This window comes from Camelus ferus, chromosome 14, assembly GCF_009834535.1.
Source record: "Camelus ferus isolate YT-003-E chromosome 14, BCGSAC_Cfer_1.0, whole genome shotgun sequence".
In the NCBI taxonomy this organism is placed as follows: Eukaryota; Metazoa; Chordata; class Mammalia; order Artiodactyla; family Camelidae; genus Camelus; species Camelus ferus.
In genome coordinates this window covers 9,327,490-9,350,883 of record NC_045709.1, presented here as the reverse complement: position 1 = coordinate 9,350,883, position 23,394 = coordinate 9,327,490, and the positions used below count along the sequence as shown (strand labels likewise).

General features: G+C 44.4%; 1 protein-coding gene across 4 annotated transcripts in view; it reads right to left on the bottom strand.

Annotated features, from left to right (window-relative positions):
* Positions 1–606: 606 nt before the first annotated feature.
* Positions 607–23,394, bottom strand: part of CDADC1 (cytidine and dCMP deaminase domain containing 1) — a 54,592-nt gene continuing 31,804 nt past the window's right edge. For 2 of the 4 annotated variants that reach the window (XM_032496167.1, XM_032496169.1), the window contains exon 10: positions 13,502–18,574. In XM_032496167.1, coding sequence (XP_032352058.1) covers positions 18,501–18,574 — 74 coding nt within the window. In that variant the 3' untranslated portion in view covers positions 13,502–18,500. Of the gene's footprint in view, positions 1,435–13,501; positions 18,575–22,529; positions 22,651–23,394 lie in introns of those variants that run through there. The other 2 variants (XR_004325659.1, XM_032496168.1) reach the window with 2 other exon arrangements.

Genomic DNA, 23,394 nt, shown 5'->3' with positions numbered 1-23,394 from the left:
TCAATGGACGGATTTCAAAAGCTAGATTCATTTAAGAGGGTAACTTTGCTCCACTTGGTTGTCTGATGTTGGAAGATCAAATTTGACCTATGTGTGGTTTAAGGGATTTGATCTTGAATTTCCCCACCATTTTGAACAATCCCTTGACTCCACAGAGGTATGAACTTCAGACTGCAGTTCTGCACCTGCTTTTGTTTTCTTGGCTTATTTTTCAGTTGGACATAATATTAGCTTAGATTTCCTGATACACTGGTTGCTGCCCAACCGTCCATGCCTCCATTTCACCTTCCTCAGCAGCCCTGCACCGCGCGGGCAGAAGTTCTGATGAAGGTACAGATGATCCTGTTGAGACCACGGAGTCTGTTGTCACTCCTCCTGGGAGGAGGGTGTACCATTGCTGATGCCCCCGAAAGGCACAAGCCACACACAGAGTCACAGTCCTTTTACCATCAGTTAATTCAATATCGATTGTAATTTAACCACTGCACTGTGAGTCTTCTATGTTACTTTAAAGCTGTGATCACAGGGGCCCTTTGGAAGAACGTGTTGTGATATACATTAATAATTTATCCATTAGGGAAGGCTGAAAAATGAGTTCCCCTCATTTTAGTTCTGAAACTGAAAGCTTTAACAAAGCAACCAAAATATTTATTTATTCAGTCAACATCACTGAACTCATTCTCCGTGCCCATCAGAGGTTGATCTGCAGTGACACAAGGGGGTTACTGTCGGGGTCAGACCTTGTGTACTGTGGGAGCTGGGGAAGCGGCCTTCATAAGTCTGTCCCCCGTGTCTGGCACTGGGCCTGAGTCGGCAGGAAGGGGAAAGACTTGAAGTGGGCCCGTGAGAACAGTGGGAATCCATGGAAGTGATCTGGAAGCCACACCGCCTTCTCGGCCTCCCAGCCTCCACCGCTGAGGCTGAGGCTGACCACAGCCCAATTTGCCGTAGTGCTCCCTGGACTGAGCCCAGATTTGGAGCAGCTGAAGAGGGAGCTGCAGGGGGACCGGGGGCCCCAACGGCCGGCTGAGCCATCAGGTCTGCGGCAATGCTCCTGGGCTGTGATGGCACCGCCCTTCCCAGTGAAAATGTGCTGCCGCCTCACCTCCACTTGCAACGCTGCCAACGTTCTCTTGAGCCCAACCCTTGTTCATTACGTGCAGGAGAGGAGACTCTGGACATGTGTTTCAGCTTAGCTAAATGGCCTCATTCCTAACCCACCACTTAGGTGCTGCACTGGGGGAGGTGTTTCCACATCTCTTAATGTCCGTCCCCTCTTGAAGGCCTCTGGCTGTCTTCTTCTCTTGAATGACATGACAGGTTTGTGCGGAGTCAGCGGAACCACACAAACGTGGGGGGCAGCCACACCTGGACTCCATCCCAGCTCCACTGGTAGTCCTTAATCTTGATAATCACTGACCTTCAGTTTCCTACCTGTAAAATGAGGAAGAGAGAGGCCTTGTCACAGGGAATCAGGAGCCAAAGTCTGCGGCCCGCTGGCCCAGGAGACGTGCCCGCGTCGGCACCCTTTGCCACCCCACGGGCTCACGCAATGGGAGAGGGAATTTTCCACTACAGCGTGGAATCTGGAAAGAAGGGGCCACAAGGAACATACGTGGCCAGAGACTAGCAGGTGTGTGCCCTGAGTGTAGGGCACGTGGACACTTGGAGGGAGCCAGGAGGGGAGCCTTGAATGCCATCCTGAGGGTCTAGCGCCATCACGAAGGCATCGTGCCTTTCAGCAGGAAGAGACATGCATCCTGCCCGTCAGAGCACTGTCAGCCTGGTGGGGAGCAGCCTGGCATGGGGGACACTGAGCGAGCGGGTGGGAGAGGGTGAGGACCCTCTAAGAACAGCCATGGCTGACCTAGTGCCGGCTCTGGATAGACCCTCTTCGGGTACTTCACAAATATAAACTCAACTTCAGAACCACACATGAGGTTCTTATTATCCTGACTTAAAGGTGGAAACTGAGACACACAGAGGGTTACTGGCCTGAGATTGTCCAGTGAGCACCTGGCAGAGCAGGATTCAAACCCAGGGCCCGGAGGCAGGAGCCGCAGAACTTACGAGATACTTAGGACTTAACGTTGCCTGGGCTTAGGTCCACGGCACTTCTAAAAGATCAGGGTGAGGAGGAGGGGGCCTCCCGGGCAGTGGCTATGGTGATGTGCTAGGCTGACACGGGGCTTAGGACCAGGGGCCGGGGCTCAGAAGATGTGCAGAGTTCAGCTCTGGACCAGCTGGGTGGCCAGTGCCTGAGATACCCACGTGGAGATGTCCAGGTAGCAGCTGGACAAAGTCTGGAGCTCAGGGCCACTGAGATTGAGGGCCATCCCTTCCTCACTGCGATTCAACCCACGTTTGTATTTTCACTGTGTCCATGATAATCTGGTCTGAGACTCTCCCCAGTGAGGGTGCAGGAGGAAACCACCACGTTCCTCCCTTGTGACTTCCTCCTTTGTCCAGGTAGGGGTGATGGATCCCCAGCTACACTGCCCACCTCTGGGCCCTGTGGTCCCTGTGTCCTTCCTCCCCGATGGCCAACCAGTGCATTCTAGAGTCCACCAGACCCAGACACAGCAACGCTGTCCCAAAGTCTGTGTCTGATCTAGTTACCATGTCAGCCAGAGCAGATACACTTTTTAAATAAAGTGCCATTGGGACAAAGGGTGATTGACCTCAGGCCCTGGCCTCAGTTTCCCCGTCTCCAGCCCTAGGAGGTTTCTGATCAGGACCCCAGCCTCAGGAACAGCCCATGGTTATGACCCGAGAACCTGGGGAGAGGCGAGGCCAGCCCCGCAGGACTGTCGTTCCTGCTGTTTTCTGGGCTGAGTGTGACATTCACGTGGCCATGACCTGGCCGGCCTGTATGAATAAGGCTCTGTACTGCCTGGGGTGTGGGAGGAGGATGGGGAGGAGGACGAGGGGGAGGAGGAGAAAGGCGTTCCTGCAGCCGCCCTGTGGTGTCTAGCAGTGCCAGGCTGCCCTTCACCTTGACCAGGGACCGTTTCCAAGCAGAGTGACTGTTTCAGTGGTCAGTCCGCTGGGCCCATCCAGGCGTGGCACACGGGCTGAGCAGCCAGGACACTGGCGCCTGGAAAGAGCACGGCAGGCAGGGATCCAGGGTCTCACGAGGTCACCATCCGGAAAGGCACAGAATCTGGCCCTCGCTTCACGGCATGGAGCCCGGGCTCTGGGCGAGCTGCCCATGAAACGGGGGGTGATGAGCTCATGGGCCACCTCACTGGAGACCCTCTCCTGGTGTCCCAGCTTCTCCCCAGGCTAGAGTCTCTCCCCTCCTCGGAGGTCCTCTCTGGGGCCTCCCACCAGCCCTGTCTAGCCTTCATGACTGGCGGGGTCCCAGGACGTCCCTGGGGCCACTGAGTGAGGCTGGACATGGAGTTCATGAGTGCCCTGGTCCTGCCCTGAGAGTGCCCTGTCCTCCTCCACACTCCAGGCAAAGGGGGACGAGGCAGGAGGAGGGACTGCGATGGCTGCCCAGCAAGCCACACCTTGCCCTGACCTGGGAGTATTGGGGCGAGTGTGGCTCTGAGCACCCAGGTGCTCCTTGTGCAGGTCCAGAACACCAGCAAACCCCCAGCCCCCGGGGAGCCGGCCGCTTACGCGGGGCTCACAGCTTCGGCTCCCAGCCTACAGGTGTCTCCTGTGGAGACGTGGAGAAGCCAGTCCCTTCAGACACCACTGGTGGGAATATCAAGTGGTGCAGCTGCTGTGGAGGAGTCTGGCAATTCCTCAAACGATTAGACACAGAGTTACCATACGAGCCAGCAATTTCAGTCCCAGGTCTATACCCAAGAGAAACGAAAACATACAGGCACACAGAAACCTGTACATGGCGCTCAGAAGAAGCAAATGTTGGAAACAACCCAAATATCTATCAAATGATAAATGAAGAGACAAAATGTGTTACACCAATCAAGTATCACTCAGTCATAAAAAGGAACGAAGTACTGATACACAGTATCAGATGCTACAACACAGATGAACCTGGAAAACACTGTGGTAAGTGACAGAAGCCAGATGTAAAGATCACGTATATGATTCCATTCATATGAAAGTCCAGAGCTGGGACATCTGTAAGGAGAGAAAGATTCATGGTTGCCTAGGGCTGGGGAGGCAGGGGTTACGGGGCCATAGGAAGTGACAGCTAATGGTACAGTGTTTCTTTCTGAAGCAATGGAAATGTTCTAAAAATGACTGGTGATGACTGCACGTATCTGTGAACTAATATGCTAAAAATCATTGAATGGCACATTCTAAATGGGTGAATAGCATGGTATGTGAATTATACCTCAAGAAAGCTATTAACATTTTTTGAAAAATAGATTCATGAGAAAGACTGTTTTGTAACCTGTTTTTATGACATTGTCTCACGAACTTTCTGTTATGTGGTATTGTTCTGCCTTTTTCGTGGCTGCATAGCATTCCATTGTGTAATGGTACCAGACCAGCCCACAGCTGTTTCCAGTGTACCACTTTTACAAATCATACTGCAATGAACACCATTATAACTAAACTTTTTGCATCCACCCATGATTGCTTCCTTGTAAGAAATTCCTGGAAGTCAAGGGTCACACATCTTTCTGAGTTAACTATTGCCAGATGCCATCCACACCAGCAATTAGACTTTGTTTCCAGAAATCCTTGTTCTCTAGCTTCTTCCACCCTCTTCTTAAGTGAATCCCAATTTTCTTCTTGGGTCTTGGCTCTTCCTTCTAACATCTTTCCAAGTTTTCAGGTAGTTCTTGCATGAGACGTGTTTCCAGCCCCAGCATTCCACTTCTCTCTCAGTTTCCAAATGCCTCTTGGACTTCTCCACGTTTTTAGACCCCACCATAACCCCAGACTCATCATAACTTAAACCAAGTGGGTTTACCCCAAAACTGATCCTCAACTTCTGTTAACTGTGCTACCATCTTTTCTTTTTACCATTTTTCTTGTCACAAACACTAATGTGACCTTCAACGGCTCCCTTTCCTCTGCCTCCAACAAGTAAGTCTAGGAGACCTGCTGACTTCCCCAAGTGCCCCCCAGAATCAATCTGCCACTCACCACCCTGAGTGAGCAGCCCTGAGCCCAGCGGCTGACACCTCTGTTCACCGCAGTCACCCAGGCATCCTGCCCCCACTATCCCTGACTATGGCCTAGCCTGGGCTCTCCTCGCTGCCACTGTCACCCATTATAAAAACACCTTCCTTTGTCCCTCAGCACAACCAACCCAGCTCCCATTTCCATCTCTCCTGGGAACCTTCTCAGGTCACCACATGAGTGGGCCTGCCTCCTCACCTCCCATGTACCCCGAGACCAGCCCACCCTGGCTTCCCCCACCTCCCCTGACATCCTCTTCCCTGGCCAACCAAAACCTCAGTGTCGCCAGATCCAAGGGGCGATTTTCTGTTCTCACCTAGCTCAGCTCAGCTGCAGGTGAAGGAGCTGCCTCTGCTCACAGCCCTGTTCTCTCCTGGCTCCAGAACCTCACTCCAGGTTTTCTTCCTCATTTGCCTTCTCGACTCCCCCTCCCCAACCTCACACTTGAGTAGCAGGTCTGGGGCTCTGTCCTTCCACCCTCCTCTCCAACCGCTGCCGCAGACCCTGCCTGGGGCCGCCCCACACGCTACTCCTGCCCACATCTATCTAACCCACGTGCTTTCTATCACTGCCTCTTGTTTTCTCCTGCATCCTTCGGCTTAATCTCCCCCTCCTGGCTTCCCTGACCTCGCACAAGAGCCTCTCACCCATGTCGGTCAGGCTGCCTCCCCAACCAGGTTGCCCCCGTGGGGGCGGGGCGATGTCTGTTTTCCTCACAAACACATCCCAGGGTCTGTCTAGCCCAGTGTCAGAACATAGCACATGCTCAATCGATATTTTTGAATGAACAAGTGACACATTTTTATGAATTACTTTCACTTGCATCTTTCCCTTATCACTACCCTGGGCACCACCGCTGCACAGATCCTGCCAACTCCCTGCGAAGCCAGCCTTCTTTCTGCTCAATCCAGTCACGGCCTCCTGCCCCCTCCTCTCATTCCCTACAGACATCACCTTTGCTCAGACCTTCATCGTTTCTCATTGGGAACCAACCCCGGCCATCCCATTCCCTCCCTTGCTCCACACTGGTGGGTTCTGCACACTGAGACTGGAGGGATTATTTAAGGGTACCAAATACAACTGTGTCACCCCTCTGCTTTAAACCCTCTATGGCTCCCTATTGTGCCTCAATTTTTCCCAAGGCCCCTCCTGGTTTCACTCTCCCCTGCCACCTCCCACTTCTTGCCCACTGATGCTACCACCATATGCAGTTCCCCATACCTTCCCCCTCACACCCCCTCCATTGCTCCCCCCGCTCCCCAATTTCAAATCCCATAGAATCCAACAATGTTCAAGTTCCAGTTTCACTTGTAAGCTGCACCTGCATCAATTTCTAGGACATGCAGCCACCTGGTGGCTTAAAAACGAATAATCGCCTTTACTAGAGTATGCTTCCTGCCAGGCCCTTTCTTTTCAGTGTTATCCATGACTTGGGTGGGGCAGAAGTAACACGCTGATCAACTGTCTGGGACAGATGCCTGATTAGTGGGTATGACAAAATTAACGAGGAGTGTGACAGGCTGCAGTACTGGGCTGAATCTAACCACGGCTAGATTTGATAAGGATAAATGTGAAGTCCTATGCCCAAGTCCAAAAATAAAACTCCATCTCCACAGATAGAAGCACTGGAGCTCAAACAAGGGTTTCTGGTGACCCTGATGCCCTGAGTCTGCCCGCATCACCTCCTCCCTGGATGCTTGCAGTACCTTCCAGTGGAGCCTTGGCCACTAGTCTCTCCCCTGCCAGGCCTTCCTCCACTGGGCCTGGTGCAAAACTGCTCCTGGGGGAGCGGTCAAGTGGACACACACACAGCTGGAACTCTGAAGAGATGTGGGGCTGGAAACAGCTGTCATGACTTTGGTGGTCTCGAGGTCATGGGAGAAGATGGGGGTCCTTGGAGAGACAGAATCAAAGCAAGAGGCAAGGAAGGCACATGGTGGCCCCAGGGAGGTGAGGAAGGAGATGAGAAACATGGTTAATGCCATGAAAGCCAAGGATGGAATTTCAGACGCTCAGGATGATACAAGGCACTAAAGGGAGCAGAGACCACGCAAGGTTCGGCCACTAGGAGTTGGAAGCACCTTCCCACAGGGAGAGGGGGCAGAAAGCTAGCAGTGGCTTGTGGACTAAATGAAAGATGAGGATGTTGACAAAACTAGACAAGCTTTCAAGTGATGAAGGGAAAGGAAAACAATGGGTAAAGGGAAGTCCTTGTTTTCTGAAGTTGGAAAAATATATCAGTTAGCAATTGCTGCAGAACAAATCCCTCCCCAACTCAACCAGTTATTTTTTTCTTGCAAGTGTGGCTTGGCGTGGGGTGGGGGGGTCACTAATCTAGGCAGGGCTGGGTGAGGTGGCTGTGCTCCTTGTCTGGTGATGGGAGAAATGCAGAAGAGCAAGTGGGAACACACAAGCTTCTTGAGGCTGAACAGCAGAATTGGTTCAATGACATTTTCATGTCATTCCATTGAACCCAAAATCAAGAGCAGAGAAATACACTCCATCTGTTGATGGAGAAACTCACAAAACCATATGGTAAAGGGTGTGAATACAGGAAAGGGTGAAAAATGGGACCACTGATGCCTGCCACCATGGCTGACAGGAGGGTTGGAAGTGGAAAGAAAGAAGACACTGGAGCAGGAGAGACTGGACAAAATGTAGTGAATACTGTGAAAATTGTGACAGGCACTGAATCTGCAGAACTAGATTCATCATATCCTGGCTTTGCCAGATTACTAGCAGTGGGGCCTTGAGTAAGTCAATGAACCTGAGGTTCCATTTCATCATCTGTAAAGTGGGAACGATCCCCCTCTACATCATGGGGCAAAAATTAAATGAGGCAACATAAAAAATGCTGTACCCCAAAATGCAAACCCATGTACAATGACACAGTAAGTTCCCAGGAGAGCGGGAGGCTGTCATGGGACAGTGGGGACACAATGGCTGCTTTCAAGTACTGAAGGGCATTCATGTAGAAGGGGATGAGCCACAAAGAGCCCTGTGTTATGACCAAGGACTAATGATAGAAATGAGGTAGTGACGGTGGGTGGCGGTTACACTATAAAAATAACACTGTAGTAATAAGTCAAGTTCAGATGTGGATTCAGGAGGTGGTGATTTCTTCTTCGCTGTGGGTGTGAGAGCACAGCCTGCCCTTTTATCTCAGAGGACAGTGGGAGGTGCAGTGCAGCCACCCCAGGGTGGTTGGATTGATCAGTGGGTCCTAGCAAAGGGCAGCCCCTGCCCCAAACCCCCAGGGGTGTTTCATTGTTGTCTACATTTCTGGGTGATTCAAATGGCGTTTAATGGGTGAGGGCCAGGGATACTAAATCTCCCACAATATTCAGGACAGTCCTAAATTCGTGGGAAATGATCTCATGGAAAATGCCATCCGTGGACCTGTTGGTAAACCCTGCATGAAGTGACTTCAGAGTTCTAACCCTGAGAGTCCAAATAAACACGTGTCTCATTTTTGGCAAGTGCAACCCAGCAAGCCTCCCTTTTTTTGCCGCGATGCCTCGCTGCTCTAACTGAAAAAGTATTTGACTTCGGAAGAATCTCAGATATGACTAAACAAGCAGTAAAACATCATAATCCATTTCAACAGTACAACCATACTCAACATTTTATAAAACAGTCATAAATATACATGACTGACTGTGTAGAGGGCTGTGAAAAGGTTGTCAGGCGCATAAATCAGTTATTCTGGAGTGTAAGGAGAGCTAACTACCGTGCTTGGAGACACCACTAACTATGAAGTTAACATGCTAGCTGAAATAGAGGGTACACATTGAATGAATTATTTTGCTTGCCACTGAGAAGGCAAAAAGTCTCTTTGGAAAGATCTGTTTTTTTAAAAGAAAAAAAATTGGCTAGGCAGTTTGAACTAGTACTTTCACTTTTTGACAGCAGTTTTCACATTTTCTTAATTTGGGGGCTTGGATCAAAGTAGTAGATTCAGTAAATATTTGCTGCCACTACTGCTGTTTCCCTCATTTTTAAAAGAAAGGGCTGATCCTGCATTCTCTGTGTTACCCTTTTCTCCCTTCAGCTCATTCGGAGCCTGTGTCATCGACAGGCAGGGGGAGTGGTTGGTCAGTGAAAGGGTAGGAGAGGGGTCGCCCTTCCTGCAGGTGTCAAACCACTACCAGGTCACTAGCTGCGACTTCTTAACAGGAGATCTCAGAATGGACAGCCCGCAGAGGCCCTGATGGCGCCTGATTCCGGGCAATCCTCAGGGAACAGGGAGGCAGGAAGGACTGAGCTTCCTCTGTTCATTAGTCAAGAAAACAGGGGCCTCCCTGCCCCAAATTCACCTTAAACTGTGAGTCTCCCATCCAACGATTAGGGCACGGTTTGGACATTATTGTAGTCATTATAATGGTGGCCTTCCCTAGCATGTTTAATGTAAATTAAATTTTTTTTTCAGAAACACACACTTATGCCATAAAATATATTTAGTGTTATGCAGAAAACTTCTCCCAGATTTACCAACTAAGAGTTGGGTTTGTGGATTTGACCTACTGTAACTTCTTAGGAAATACCATCAGAGCTTCAAGTTGAAGGTACCTGGATTGTTCCATTGCTGTAAGCATGCGGGAGGTGAAAAGTTCCACTGAGAGTCATGGTCTTGGGGACAGGACTCTGCTCAGGGGCAGGACATGTGGCTCGAGTCTCAGCTGGCACTGACTTACGTCATCTGCTCAGTGCCTGTGACCTCCAGCGAACTACACCTCCCGATTCTCATGGCCTGTGCAGGCCCCTCGCAAATGGACTCCGGGTGTGGCCATGTGACTGGCACTGGTCACTGAGACTTGAGCCAGCCTGACTGAAGGGGAGGCTGGGTGAGCCCGCACACCCCGGGCTTGTCCCTTGGAGCACCTCCTTCCATAGCCCTGAGCCACCAGATAGAGAGGCCTGACTACCCTGCTGGAGAGACCACGGGGACAGAGGCCTGGGCGGCCCCCAGCTGTGTCAGCTCCAAGCTGAGGCCCCAGAAATGTGAATGGAGCTTCTACGTTGCTCCAGCCTCAGCTGCCCCAGTGCCAGGCTGAGCCTCAGGTGATCCCAGCCAGCACCACGGGGGGCAGAACTGCCCCAGTCTTGCCCAGTTCCTAGCCGGCAGAAAATTTTTTGTTTTTTGTAAAAGAAAGCACTTCTTTCCACCCAATATGCCAACCAGCATATGGGTTCCTCATCAGATTACACTAAAGTGTGTAATCTCAGCAGAAACAGTGTCCTTTCATAAGGCTCCTTCAACATGAAAAAGAACCAGAAAATGACAAAATTCTCGGTGAGTAGCCACCTGACTGCGCCTTGTGCCCTTGGGATATAGCCCAGGTGTTTCCATGGAAACACCTGTCTCAGATAGTATAACTATTTGCAATTTTAACATCATTTTCTTCTGTCTCTCCAGATGGTTTCCAAAATATTTCCTACCTAAAGCTGTAGGTTTTTCCAAAACCTAAATCAATACAACTTTCTGGATCCACCATGTATAGCCGATGGTGCCCTCATGGTTATACCAGAAATCCGTGTGAAGCGAGAACTGGAGGGATGTGCGTCTGCTTTGGTCGGAAGACTGGTTCTCTTCAGTGTGCCTTTCTTTCATTCATCTTCATAAATATTCATGCCTGTCTCCCAACTAGACTATAAGCCCCCAGAGGGCAGGGTCTGTCCAGCAGCATGGAGTGCCTGGCACACAGGAGCACTCAGAGAGATTTGTTAATGAGCTGTGGGAAGCTCAAATAACCACCTCAGAGAACCACCACTGGTTATCATCTCGGATGAAACCCAGCGCATCAGACGTTATGCTGTGATGCATAGGAGCCTCGCTGCTCAAGAGCTGAACTTTCTTGAGATTTAATGGTATTGTGCACCCACAGTATCTTTGAATCTCCTGGCTTAACTCTGGCTTTTTTCATACCATGGGAGTGGGCACATCGTTCTGCACCAGGAGCTGCCAGCTGTTCAACCCTCCTCTACCCACTCCCTTATCAGGAAGAGCTGGTTCTGGTTCTATGTGCTTCATAGGCGAGTAACCTCCTTACTGCACCTTGTGCCCTTGGGATACTTCCCGGCCGAGCATCTTTAGGGGTAGGTGTCAGCACTAGGATGAACCATGACTTCTCCATTGTTCACCTTGGACTCCAATTTTATTTTTTTTAATTAAATTTAGTTTTCTATCATTTTTTTGGAAGCATAGTTGATTTACAATGTTTTGGGTGTACAGCAAGTGATTCATTCATTCTTTTTCAGATTCTTTTCCAGTCTGGTTATTACAAGATATTGAATATAGTTCCCTGTGCTACACAGAAGGTCCTTGTTGTTTATCTGTTTTTTTATACAGTAGTGTGTATCTGTTAATCCTAAATTCCTAATTTATCCCTCCACCTTCTTTTCTCTTTGGTAACCATAAGTTTGTTTTCTATGTCTGTGAGTCTACTTCTGTTTTGTAAATAAGTTCATTTGCACCATTCTTTAGATTTCACATATAAATAATATATATTTGTCATTCTCTGACTTCACTTAGTATGGTAATCTCTAGGTCCATCCATGTTGCTGCAAATGGCATTTCCTTCTTTTTTATGGCTGAGTAATATTCCATTGTGTATATATACATCTTTATCCATTCATCTTCTAATGGACATTTAAATTGCTTCCATTGTAAACAGTGCCACTATGAATACTGGGGTGCATGTATCTTTTCAAATTAGCTTTTGTCTTTTCCAGATACATACCCAGGAGTGGGACTGCTGGATCATATGATCTTTTATTTTTAGTTTTTTAAATGAACTTCCATAGTGTTCTCCATAGTGGCTGTACCAATTTACATTCCCATTCCCACTATCAATGCAGGAGAGTTCCCTTTTCTCGACATCCTCTCCAGCATTTATTAATTGTAGACTTTTGATGATGGCCATTCTGACTGTTGGGAGGTGAAAAAATTGTTGTTTTGATTTGCATTTCTCTAATGCTGAGCATCTTTTTATGTGCCTATTAGATATCTGTAAGTCCTCTTTGGAGAAATGTCTATTTCAGTCTTCTTCCCATTTTTTTGATTGGGTTGTTTTTTAAATATTGAGCTGTAAAAGCTCTTTGTGTATTTTGGAAATTAATCCTTGTCAGTCACATCATTTGCAAATATTTTCTCCCATTCTGTAGGTTGTCTTTTGTTTCATCTATGGCTTCCTTTGCTATAGAAAAGCTTTTAAGTTTAATTAGGTCCCATTTGTTTATTTTTGCTTTTATTTCCATTACTCTAGGAGACAGATCCAAAAAAATATTGCTGCAATTTATGTCAGAGTCTCCTGCCTATGTTTTTCTCTAGGAGTTTCACAGCACCCAGTCTCCATTTGGATCTTTAATCCATTTTGAGTTTATTTTTATGTATGGTGTTAGAAGAAATTCTAATTTTGTGCTTTTACATGTAACTGTCCAGTTTTCCCAGCACCTGATTTCTGAAGGTAGAAACCTGCAGAAACACAACTGCCTTAACATCTAGAGTGGCTGGGGCTCTAGGGCACAGAGGTGGTATCCAGGAAAGCCCCAGCTCAACGTCCTTCTGGAAAAACATGTGCTTTCCCTCCTAAATGACCCTGTGTTATATTCACCAGGAGCTTCTGTCCCAGCATGGACTCCTTTCTTTCTCCTCCCCAAAATGTTATGAGGGTTTAGAAATAAACATTCAGGAAAATTCAATGCAATGCTTATTTATCTTACTGTCACTAAAGATAGAGTTCAGATTTTCATAAAGAGTGTCAGTACCGTTCACTGATGCAGAAACAAAGCTGACCAAACCGAAAAGATTTGGCAAAGGAAGGTGGGGAGGTTTGTAGAACAGTAACTTGCTGGGGTACAGTCATCCTTATAGAAATGAAAGCCATAACACTAAGCAGCAAATTAAAATAAAAAATCTGCTACATGTTGATGGATACTCACTAGTCATTTGCTGATGAGTTATTTCTACCATCACATAGGAAACACAGGTTTGAAATGTCACTGTAAAAACAGATATAGATAGCATTTCTTCACAAATTTCCACTGAATATAATCATGACAGATCTCTAAAATTCCATGAATTTGATTGTTGTGTCCTGAAACTACACTCAAATATGTCACAGAAGATTTAAAAAATACTGCAGCTGTCTCTCACCACCGATACTTTCCTTTTCACATCTTGAGGTCTTGTCAAAGATGTTCATAAAGTAAATGATTATGCTTCCTGGGGGTTCAGTAGGCAGCACCCAAGGTAAATGGCCAGGAGGTGTGGTGAGAGGCAGCCAGGCCTAGGGCTCATAAACTGACTCTGAATTAACCTTAAGCCTGAAGCCACCTAGCGGACCCATTCAAGCAGAGATCAGAGTTAAACTTGCACCAAAGTACACAGTTAGTGTGGTAATGTGTTTCTATTTTCAAGCCTTTTAAAACATACAATCAGAAATAACACATGGAAAGACATCCAAATGCTAGAGTTAAGTCCAACAAGATTTAACCCTTTATCCCCAAAGGTGTTTTTTTTAAATCTGTATGTTTCAGGTGTTCCTCATCTCCATTAAGTCTTAAAAATAGCCCTTAGCAGAAGAACATAGTCCCCTCTCACACAATATCTTTGGGGCTTACTCCCAAAGAAAAGATGCCTAATTATATTAAGAGGTGGCTATTTATACTAAACACATTAGTAAAAATGTTTAAAATGACTGTGGGAAAGAAATTTCATGCTTCAAGCCAAAACGTTACACAAAATACAAAAACGTTGAAGTGAACATATTGATTTACCTGTTTTCTACCCCCAAATCATTAAAGTGAACACAAAGGAGCTTTGTTTTGTTTAAACTTAAACTTATCCGACAAACAGAACAGAGGAATCAATGGCGACATTATGGAGGCTCTGCACTGTTCTACACCGTTCTAGATTTATCTGTTGCCTAGGTACCGTCACTGTCTTATGAGTCTGATTGACAACCCAAACCTTGAAACTCATCCCAGTGGTGTCACTAGGCTCGTGAAACAACGCCTTCAAAACTCTGAGGGGAAGTTATTCCTCGTCTAGAATTCGATACGCAACCAACTATCAACTGAATGTGTGGGCAGAATAAAGACACTGCAGATGGTCACGGTACCCACATTGTTCCGCAGCAACAGTCTTGTCTGACAGTCATCCCACCACCACGTACCCTTTCTCAGGGATCCATCAAATTGAGAGAAAGACATGGTTTCCAGGGAGCAGGGGTTCCATTCAGGCAGAAGGTGAAGGACCGCCCCTGCCCCTCCCCAGGAGAGCTGTTGAGGGGCGGGGGGAGAAGACAGCAGGACAGAGGGTCCAGTGAGCAATCAGTCCAGGCTGGACGTGGTCAGAGGCTCTGGAAGGGATTTCTTCACTAGGAAGAGATTTCTAGGTCACCTAATGTGCTTGAACGTACTGATAGAAGGAGTTAGTGATAAAATAGAAAACCAAGCCCAACCCCCCAAAAAGGGCAAATTTTAAATTCAGGAAAATAAGATTTATAAGGAAAGGAAAAGTAATCACAGTACCCAACATGACAAAGCTGTGAGCAACATTTACAGTCATAATCCCAAACAATGGATACTGAGGCCACAAAAATAAAATATGGGGAGGATGGGAAGATCAAGGTGTGTGGTGAGAGGACTGAGGAGACAGAAGCCCTTCCATAATGGAAAGGCAAGAGAAAATACCTAAAACTAAAAACTATTAAGGAACAATACAGGCACTTGGTCTGGAGATAAATACAAACTGACCAGCTAAAACAGTTGAGCCTGGAGGCCTCTGGGGATGGGTGATATAGAGGACAGGGTGGAATTTATTGTTTCAAAGTAAGGTTTATAGAGCTATTTGCTGATTGACAATGTGTAGGTATAATTTTACCAAAGAAAAAAAAGACTTAATTTACAATAACAGAAGTCCTTTAATTTACTACTGTAACATACATGTTAAAATCAGCTGACAAAAAAAAATCAGCCAACGTGTCAGCATGTACAGGACAAATGTGCACTTACATTAAAAGCAAAACTGAAAATGGAAAAAAATCCTGATACTGATTTAGGCCCTTGTGACATTCTGTACTTGACTTCAAGAAATCATTCATCGTCAGGACTCTCCCGTTTCCAGATCTGAAAAGGTATATTCTAAACAGATGAGACCTAAGTTTCTTTGAAATCTGAGTCTATTTAAATGCAGTTCATTGACTACAGAAAATGCATTTTTATGGACAAGCTTCTAAATTAAAGTATCGCACAGAGTGTTTCATTTTAAATAGGTCTCATTTTCAACTGGAACTGATTAATGGGCCTTTCAAGTTTTCCTATATGTCTAAATGTTACAATTTTAAGTGATAGCAGAAGAATGAATAAAAAGACTTCACGAACATTACACATGAAATGAAGGTTCTAAACCGTTGCTTAACCCTGACGAGCAATAGTAACAGCCTCAGCCAAATGCTAAGTGGCCACTGTTGGCAATGCCAGGACTTTAAAAAATTGGTGTTTAAAATGCCACTTGCTCTAAAGAGGGTCATAAGCAGACTGTTGTGGCAGGTCTGAAAGCTGAACTGTTCATGCATAAAATGAGGAAGATTTATGAGAGCAAATTTATTTTCAAACTCAATAAGTAACTGAGGAAGAGAAACCTACAGAAAAGTCGAATGAACGCAAAAGCTTTGGGAGCGATACAACGGACAACACACAGAGACCTGTGTGCACTTTGCCCGACCGCTGCGGAGCCAGCCAGGCCCACGCTCACCCCCACTCCTGTCGGCACATTCTGTGGTCACTTGGCAGTAAACAAAAAATGCAGAGCAATTCTTTTCAAATTATGAATTTACTACTCTCCTCCCACCCAATCTCTGAAATTAAAGATGATACATTTTGAAGTGCAAATTCTGATTTCTCAGGCTAAGGGATGAAGCCTCTAGACTGTGAATTACTAGATCTTAGTCAACACTGCTGCCCCAGGGCTCTCGGTGCAGCTCAGCAACCACTGTGCGGGCCCCCAGGCACTTTCCTTTCCTACTCCCAGAGTGACATCTATCTCCATTACTCTCTGTCAGGTGTTCATCTCACCGCCACTGCTTGCCTGGCAATGCCCCATACCCTCTTCGGGATCTCCATTTCTGGAAGCCCCTTTTTCCACGACTCACCAGTGTATGCTTGTCCTCTTTTGTGCCACCACTCTGTTCCTGCAGTTACATCCACAGCATGGTGGTTCTCAACCTTGAGGGTCATCAGAATCACCTGGAGGGATGCCAGGCCCTGCCTCCTGAGTCTGGGGGTGGTGCTGAGAATTTGCATTTCTAACAAGTCCCCAAGTGAGGCTAATGCTGCTAGTTCAGGGACCCAACTGAGAAGCATTCTCTATCACTTGATTACATGCTTGTATCTTCCACCAGACCGTGAGCTTCTTGAGATCTGGAAGCATTTCTCACACATCTCATTTCCAAGGTCTAGCCAGTGTCCAGCAGTCATGCAATCAATCAACAAATATTTATTGAGTGCCAGTTATGTGCCAGGCACTGTTATAGGCACTGGATTCAGTGGTTTAAAAAATTTATATATATATACATGTATCCCTGCCCTCAGAGAGCTTTCCTTCTGATACCACAGAGTAAACTCTCAATAAATGTTGAAATCTGACCAGATGTGCAGAAGGAAGTATGGCATTATCATGACCACTTCAATAGTGCTATGAAAATGCCAATTTTCCACTGCCTAACCGTAGTTCTTCTCATCTGTATGTTTCTCCTTTCTGATATTCTCCAACATCTAACACCTAAATCCGCAAATCTGGCAGTATACCAGGCTTTGGGTCCTTATAAAACATTTGCTGATTCATTTACAAAATATTTGATGTAGTTGATATATCAGTTAAAAACAACACATCTAAGATAAATTTAAGCATAACTTAAGCAAACCTCAGTATTTTCATATTGATAAATGTTAAAGAATAGCTTAACTACTGGTTTTCAAATTAGCCTTAGTTATCTGTAAAGGCATCTCCCCCAACCCCACCCCAGCCTCTATTCCATGCCCTGCATCTTGTGGTGAAAAGTTTACGGCAGTTCTCAACTGCCAGGTATGATGACTGAACTCCCGGGGGACCTAAGCAGGCTGCTGTCCAAGGTCACCATGTGGATTGTCCTGTGTACAATTCTGAGAAACTGGTAGGAGGCCTCGTGATGCCACAGAATGCCACGGAAAGAACAGGGAACAGCAGAGGCGAGCCTGATCACCTGCACATGGCCAGGGCCGTCAGTCCTCAGGGAAGCACACCCCAGGCCTGCGGGCCACGGGCCCTGCAACTCCCTCCCTAGCCCTAGCAAAGTACGAAACAGGTAGCTTCATCTTTGCACTAATTTCCTGAAAGTTTCTCAGCAAATAAAAATGAGAGGACTCATGAAGAGAATCTGGAATATAACTGACTTGACCATAATGTTTACTTTCAAAACTTTCAGTATTCTTAAGGTTTGCGAATGTTTTTAAAAGGCCTCCCATTCAGCCATGAGACACTCTGTGTTAATTCCATGGAGGGAATAATGGGCAGCATTTGTGAATGAAATTCAAAAAAGGCTAGCTTCAGTATTCCAGACTAAGTTACTTCTTCTGTTAACATCGTAACCAAATTTGAGGTTCACTGTTAGTGACTTCAAGAGTCAGTGATATCAAATAGTAATACTGTCTCAGAATAATTTTCTCTTCCTATTGCTACCTTAAATCAGTGATATAACACCCCAGTCCAATAAATGACTGTGATTTCCACATAGCGAAAGACTGAAGAAAAATTAATAGCCTTCTTAGGAATATACTTTTATAATGGAGACCAGGTCTACCAACTTCACTTTTGCGACTCAATCCTAATTAAGTAAATTCAGATTATTAGAAATCTTTCAGTATAAATGTCAACTTTTGGTGAGCCATACACTGACTTAAAAATGGCCAGGTTGCCATTTATTTCCCTGGAGTAGTTAACTAATTATCACCTCCATAATTCAAAGGAATTAATACTTTTGAAAAGGTGTGTAATTCTCTGCTGAGATGTGATTCCAGTAAACCAGCCCTTTCAACATGGCTAATGTAAAGCTAAGACAAGGAGAAATCAATCCCTATGGTGGATTAAACTGGTTTTATCAATGACTGATACACCTCATTCGGTGTAATAAAGGAACACACCAGTACAGTCTGGAAAACACACAAATACATCTAAAATAAAAATATTCTCATTAATATCATTCATATGCTAGTAATAAATTAGCTTCCTTTAAAAATTTTTTTCAATTATTCACAAACTCCACCCTTGTTTTCTGCATTAACAAGGCTGGATTTTAAAAGTGCAATAAAAAGTCTTGAGGCCTTCACTCCAGTTTAGACAGGACTTCTTAGTGGTTTGCAAGGCGCAGCTTCTTGTTTTGGTGCTGGTCTTCCTCCAGAGGCACGGGTCCCAACACACCGTCTAGTGTTCAAGAGCAACCCAACGTCAGGAAAACGTCACTTCAAATACATGAGTATTTGTGAAAGTCACACACGTCGTAAGATCAAAATAATGCTTAAGTTAAAAAGGACTACTGACTTCATCTTATCTTGAAATTCTCAACTGTTGAGGAACAGATTCAAGACAACTCACTCCGGTAACACAATATCTGACCTTTTTTTCTTTTTGGGCAAAGAAAGGTTTATTGCAGGGCCAAGCAAGGAGGACGCATAGATGGCTCCTGCTCAAGAAAAAAAAAAAAACAAAAAAACACCTCTAAACTTTTTCAAAAACTGGATTAATTCAACAGCATACAGCCAATAATTCATAAAACTTTTTTGGGGGAAAAAGTTATTATTATTAGACTGGAGGAAACAAAATGCACCTACTTATACTCCAGGGAGAGGAGGCAGCAGTCTGTGGGGCTGGGAGGAAAACAGACCCATCTCCTCGGTCAGGTGGGAGAAGGGCCTCTTCAACCTCTCCCTATCGTTTGATCTCCATGGTTTTACTGGTACATAAACTGTGCATGTTTAAAGCGCACAATTTGATGAGTTTCGGGGGGAGGGTATAGCTCAGTGGTAGAGTGCATGCCTAGCAGGCACAAGGTCATGGGTCGATCCCCAGCACGCCAGTTAAATAAAAAATAGCAATAATAAATAAATAAATAAACCTAATCACCCCCATTCCAAAACAACAACAAAAACCAAAGCCAAAAAAAAAAAAAAAATTGATGAGTTTCAACATAAGTACACATCTGAGAAACCACCGCCACAGTCAAGATGATGAACATAGCCACCACCTCCAGAAGTTTCCTCTTGCCCCCCGGCTTCCCGCCTGCCCACCAAGCCTGTGTGCTCTACTCTGTCTTCCCAATCTTAAGGGCACCTGGATCAGAGCGAGTTTTTCTAGGGTATATGCTTAGAAGTCAAATTACCAGATCATGGAGTATATGTACATTCAGTTTTGCAAAGACGTTAAATTGTTTCCTAAGGTGGTTGTATACATTTTCAGTCCACCCAGCAATATATAAAAATTGCTAACAATCCACCTCCTCACTAACCCTTGGTATTAGCAAGCTTTAATCTTGCAGCTCTAATGAGTGCAGCCATACGGGTGTAAAACATTGCTACAAGATGGTTTTAATTTGCATTTCCGTGACTGCTAATGAGTTTGAGTATTTTTCATGTGTCATGTGTTTATTAGACGTTTGTGTCTCTTCTGTTGTGAAAATACCTACAACTATCTTTTGACCATTCTCTATTAAATGTTGAACTTTCCTTATCAATCTGTAGGACTTTTCCATATGTTCTGGAAACCAATTCATTGTCATGTATGGAAAACACATTCTTCCAGTGGGCAGCTGGTCTTTTCACTTTATATTGCCTTTTGGAGAAGATAAGGCCTTAAATGTAATGTATCCTAATTTCTCAATCTTTTCTTTTATGGAGGATATATCAACAGAATCCTCAAAAATTGAAAAGCAAAGATAACTAAGACTAAAGAAAACAGAACAGATCTGAGGACCATGGGGCAACTACAAAAGGCATAATGCATGCATAATGAGAAGACCAGAAGAGAGAGGAAGGAACAGAGGTAACTGAAACAATAATAACTGAGAATTCTCCCAGATTAATGCCAGACACTGTACTACAGATCCAGGTTGCTCAGAGAACAGCAAGTAGGATAAATGTCAAAATATTAATCTAACTATATCATTAATCACTCTGAACATCAATGGTCTAGAAGCACCAATTAAAACAGACTGTCAGAGTGGATCCAAAAAAAAGGACTCAACTGTATGTTGTCTACAAGAAACCCACTTTAAATATAAAAACATACTGAGGTGGGAAGCCCCATGAATAGACTGGAAGGGCCCCAGGCAGGGCCACTATCTCCCTTTTGTGCTTCTGTAAAACGGCTTGCTTCTATGAAAGCGGAACTTACCCCTAAGATTCTATTGGTTCCCTAAGCTCACTTCTGATTGGTCCATTTCTAAAAAGCTCATTCATGATTGGTCCACTTTGTTACACCTTATTTGCCTATAATGTTGCAAAGTCTAGACTGGCAACCTATAAAAGCCTGTGTAAACCTACAGATGGGGTCCAGAGCTTGGAGTGTTGACTCCTCTGGGCCTGCCGGCATAATAAACCTGAGTTCTCCAACCCTCCAAGTGCTGCTTGGTCTCTTGCCAGGATCCAGGTTGCTGTCACAACTGAGCTGTAACACACTTTGCTGCAACAATATAGATTAAAGCAAAGAGCGTCAAACTACATGAGGAAAAAATTAGAATTGCAAAGAGGAACAGTTGAACCTATTAGCACAGCTGAAGACTTCAACACTACTCTATCAAAAATGGACACTCTGTATGCTACTATGATAATGGAAACATATCATTTATATATTTATCCAAACCCACAGAATGTTCATCAAGAGTGAACCATAACCGTAAACTGTGAACTCTGGGTGACTATGATGTGACAATGTAGGTTCATTAATTATAACAAATGTAGCATTCTGGTAAGGAGTGCTGATCATGGAGGAGGCTGTGCATGTGTAGGGGCAACAGGTATATGAGACCTCTCTGTAACTTCCCCTCAATTTTTCTGGGAACTGAAAACTGCTCTAAAAAATTGTCTCAATAAAAAAATGCAAAAAGATTTACCTTTTCCACAGAAGTCTTTAATTCACATGGGACTGGTTTTTGTAGATTCTGTCCCCTTGGAGATGGACAGACTCTCCCTTGAGTATTCTTTTCAAGAGCTAGACTTGGTTAGGGGTGGGAGTGGGTAGGTAGGAGAGGTGAGGAAGGACAAATGCTGTAAAGCCTGAATAGACCAGAGGGCAAGCCCCAGTCTAGCAATAAAGCTGGTGTTTAATTTTCGTCTGTTTGATTCCTGTGTGTCTGTCTGCCAGCTGAATCCAAAGTTGAAAGGGAATTACATCTATATGATTCCATTTATTTGAAATTGCCAGAATACACAAATCTATAAACACAAAGTAGATTAGTGGTAGCCTGGAGCTGGAGGTAGGGGGAAATAGGAATAACTGCAATGGGTAAGACGTTTCTTTTTGAGATGATGAAAATGTTCTGAAATTAGGCTCTGGTGATACAACTGTGAATCTACAAAACCCCACTAAATTCTATACTTTATCAGGGCAAATTTATGATATATATCTCAATAATTATATCTCAAGAAAGCTCTTATAAAACTGAAAAAGAAATAGGGATATTACTTATGATATAAAACATTTGTTTAAAAAAGTACACACAAAACGTTAATGAACTTATCTACAAAACAGAAACAGACTCACAGACGTAGAGAACAAACTTATGGTTACTGGGGGTAAAGAGGGTGGGAAGGGATAAATCAGGAGTTGGAGATTTGCACCTCTTGGGGAGTGATGGAAATATTCGCTATCCTGATTGTGGTGGTGGTTTCATAGGTGTATACATCTATTAAAATTAATCAAATCGTGTATTTGAAATATGTGTAGTTTACAGAACAGGAATTATACCACAATAGAGGTGTTAAAAAATACATGCAAAACATTTGCAGTTCAATGAACAGTCATAAAGCAAACATACATTTAATTATCACCCAGGTCAAGAAATAAAACATTGCCAGCAAAGCAAAAGCCTTCCTTTTGTCCCCTCCCCATCACGACCCCTCCTTCCAATCTCAGGACTTGCAACCACCACCTGTCTTCTTCCTTAGTGATCTAGGACCAATAAATCCTGGCTAAAAGCCCCATCTTGATTATAAGCAGCAAATATCTACTCTTTCATGGCTTGCCTTTGTACTTTTTTAATGGTATATTTTGACGAACAGATGTTCTTAATTTTACCATAATTGATTCATCTTTTTTTAATTCTTTTTTTTATAGTTAGTGCTTTTTGTATCCTTTCCCTAACAACACGGAATTCTTAACTCACCCCTTCAAACATTGTTACTGAATACATTCTTTAATCAGATACATGTATTTTTTTCTTTCTTCTCTTTTCCTACTTTTTTTTTTCTTGACAAATTTTTAAAAAGATGGAATTTTTTTCCAGGCTGCAAATGAAAAATATACTACTTAAATAATATAAAGCTAACTCAGAACACAGAAAATCAAGATAATCACATAGAAATTATTTTCATAAGGAAATTATATTTCCTGATTTTTCAGAGTAATGAAATCATTATTATCAAGAAGATTTTACTTATTATAGAACTTCCACCTACCTTGAAACCAAACAGAGATAACATAGCTAATATTTTAAAATAATATTGTACATCTATAATGTTCAAATTATGTGCCTGAAGAATTATAGAACCTCCCAAAGATTGTATTACATTAAAAATATCTGTGTTCACAACATTGTAAAATGATTATAAATCAATAAAAAATGTTAAAAAAAAATCTGTGTTAATAATGCAAATAATGAAGCTCTGAAGACCATTAATTCATTTATGGTAACTGTGATGACTCTTAATTAGATTATTCAAATAACCGGACTATTTCCATTCTCTCACCAATCTGAGCACATGTGGCTTTACTCTAATAAGAATGTATCCATCCTCATAATTTGGCCCTAGATCCATCTGTATTAACTATACATATTTTTCCTTTCTAACTGCCCAAGAGGCTTTTGTTTTGGTATAGGAGAGGATTGTTGTCTGCTGTCTCATACTAGATTTAATTTATAAATTCAATTTGTACATGATTGTATTAAACTGCAGATTCCATAGGACTAGTTATTAATCAGCACTTTCCATGACACCTGGCATACAGCAGACACACAAACGTTTGTGAAC